The 1,140-nt window shown below is 54.2% G+C and overlaps 2 protein-coding genes across 3 annotated transcripts in view; one reads left to right on the top strand and one right to left on the bottom strand.

Annotated features, from left to right (window-relative positions):
- Positions 1-1,134, bottom strand: part of STK32C (serine/threonine kinase 32C) — a 153,295-nt gene extending 152,161 nt beyond the window's left edge. The window contains 2 exon segments of the mRNA XM_011980831.1: positions 794-845; positions 847-1,134. Coding sequence (XP_011836221.1) covers positions 794-845; positions 847-1,110 — 316 coding nt within the window. The 5' untranslated portion in view covers positions 1,111-1,134.
- LRRC27 (leucine rich repeat containing 27) overlaps positions 1-1,140 on the top strand; it is a 57,217-nt gene that overhangs the window by 6,108 nt on the left and 49,969 nt on the right. The gene's annotated exons all lie outside the window — the stretch shown is intronic.

The following is a 1,140-nucleotide window of genomic DNA, read 5'->3' as shown; positions in this document are numbered from 1 at the left end:
TTGCCTCAGCCTCCCACACAGCTGGAACTACAGGTGTGTGCCACCACACCACTTTTTTTTTTTTTTTTTTTTTAATTTTTTGTAGAGACTGGGTTGCCCAGTCTGGTCACAAACTCCTGGCCACAAGTGATCCTCCCACCGTGGCCTCCCAAAGTGCTGAGATTACAGGCATGAGCCATCGTGTCCGGCCTGAAAACATTTTTTATTGTGATCTTCACAAAAATAAAATGTAACTCCCCTAAGTGGGTAGTCGTTTCTCCATATATGTTGTTTCCTTAAAAAGGTGAAATCACGCCGGCCCCTAGTGGCTCACACCTGTAATCCCAGCACTTTGGGAGGCCCAGGCGAGCGGATCACGAGGTCAGGAGATCAAGACCAGCCTCGCCAACATGGTGAAACCTCGTCTCTACTAAAAATACAAAAATTAGCTGGACGTGGTGGCGGGCACCTGTAGTCCCAGCTACTGGGGAGGCTGAGGCAGGAGAATTGCTTGAACCTGGGAGGCGGAGGTTGCAGTGAGCCGAGATCACGCTACAGCACTCCAGCCTGGGAGACAGAGCAAGACTCTATCTCAAAAAAAAAAAAAGAAATTATGGCTGGCTCTAGCTGAACTGTCCGGGTTTCAAGAGTGTTTCTGGACGGGATGGAGGGTGCTACTTTTCATTAACAGCTGGATCCAGGAATGAAGGTGCACGGGACTACAGGGTCCCACATGACCACGAAGCACCTCCCCTTCCGCCCGTGTCATTTCATCTTCTCACAAATTCTCAAAACCCTTCCACAGGACACTCACTGCGTCTCCTCGCCCCCCTCACTCCTCCGTCCACGGCAGGAGACTCAGCAGAGGAGCCTTACTTCTCCAAGGAGGACGGTCTGAGTCTGCGTTCCCCTGAGAACAAGCCCTGAGGCAAGATTTGGGGACAAGCAGCTCACGTGGGAAGTGACTCCAGGAAGCCCCAGGAGAGAAGCGGGCAGTGAGCCCAGCGGGAAGGGCAGGCAGCGAGGGCGGCTCCAAAGATGGTGCCTCAGCACCAATTCTTTTCTGCTCGGCTGTCCTCGAGCAGCCCCGCCCGCCCCGGGCCCTCCGGCTCCCCAGACAGCACTCAGCATCCCGCTGTCTTCCTTCCCCTCTGTGCCAGG

This window comes from Mandrillus leucophaeus, unplaced genomic scaffold, assembly GCF_000951045.1.
Source record: "Mandrillus leucophaeus isolate KB7577 unplaced genomic scaffold, Mleu.le_1.0 Scaffold219, whole genome shotgun sequence".
NCBI classification, from domain to species: domain Eukaryota; kingdom Metazoa; phylum Chordata; class Mammalia; order Primates; family Cercopithecidae; genus Mandrillus; species Mandrillus leucophaeus.
The sequence above is the reverse complement of the archived record's forward strand: the minus strand, read 5'-3'. Positions and strand labels throughout refer to the sequence as shown.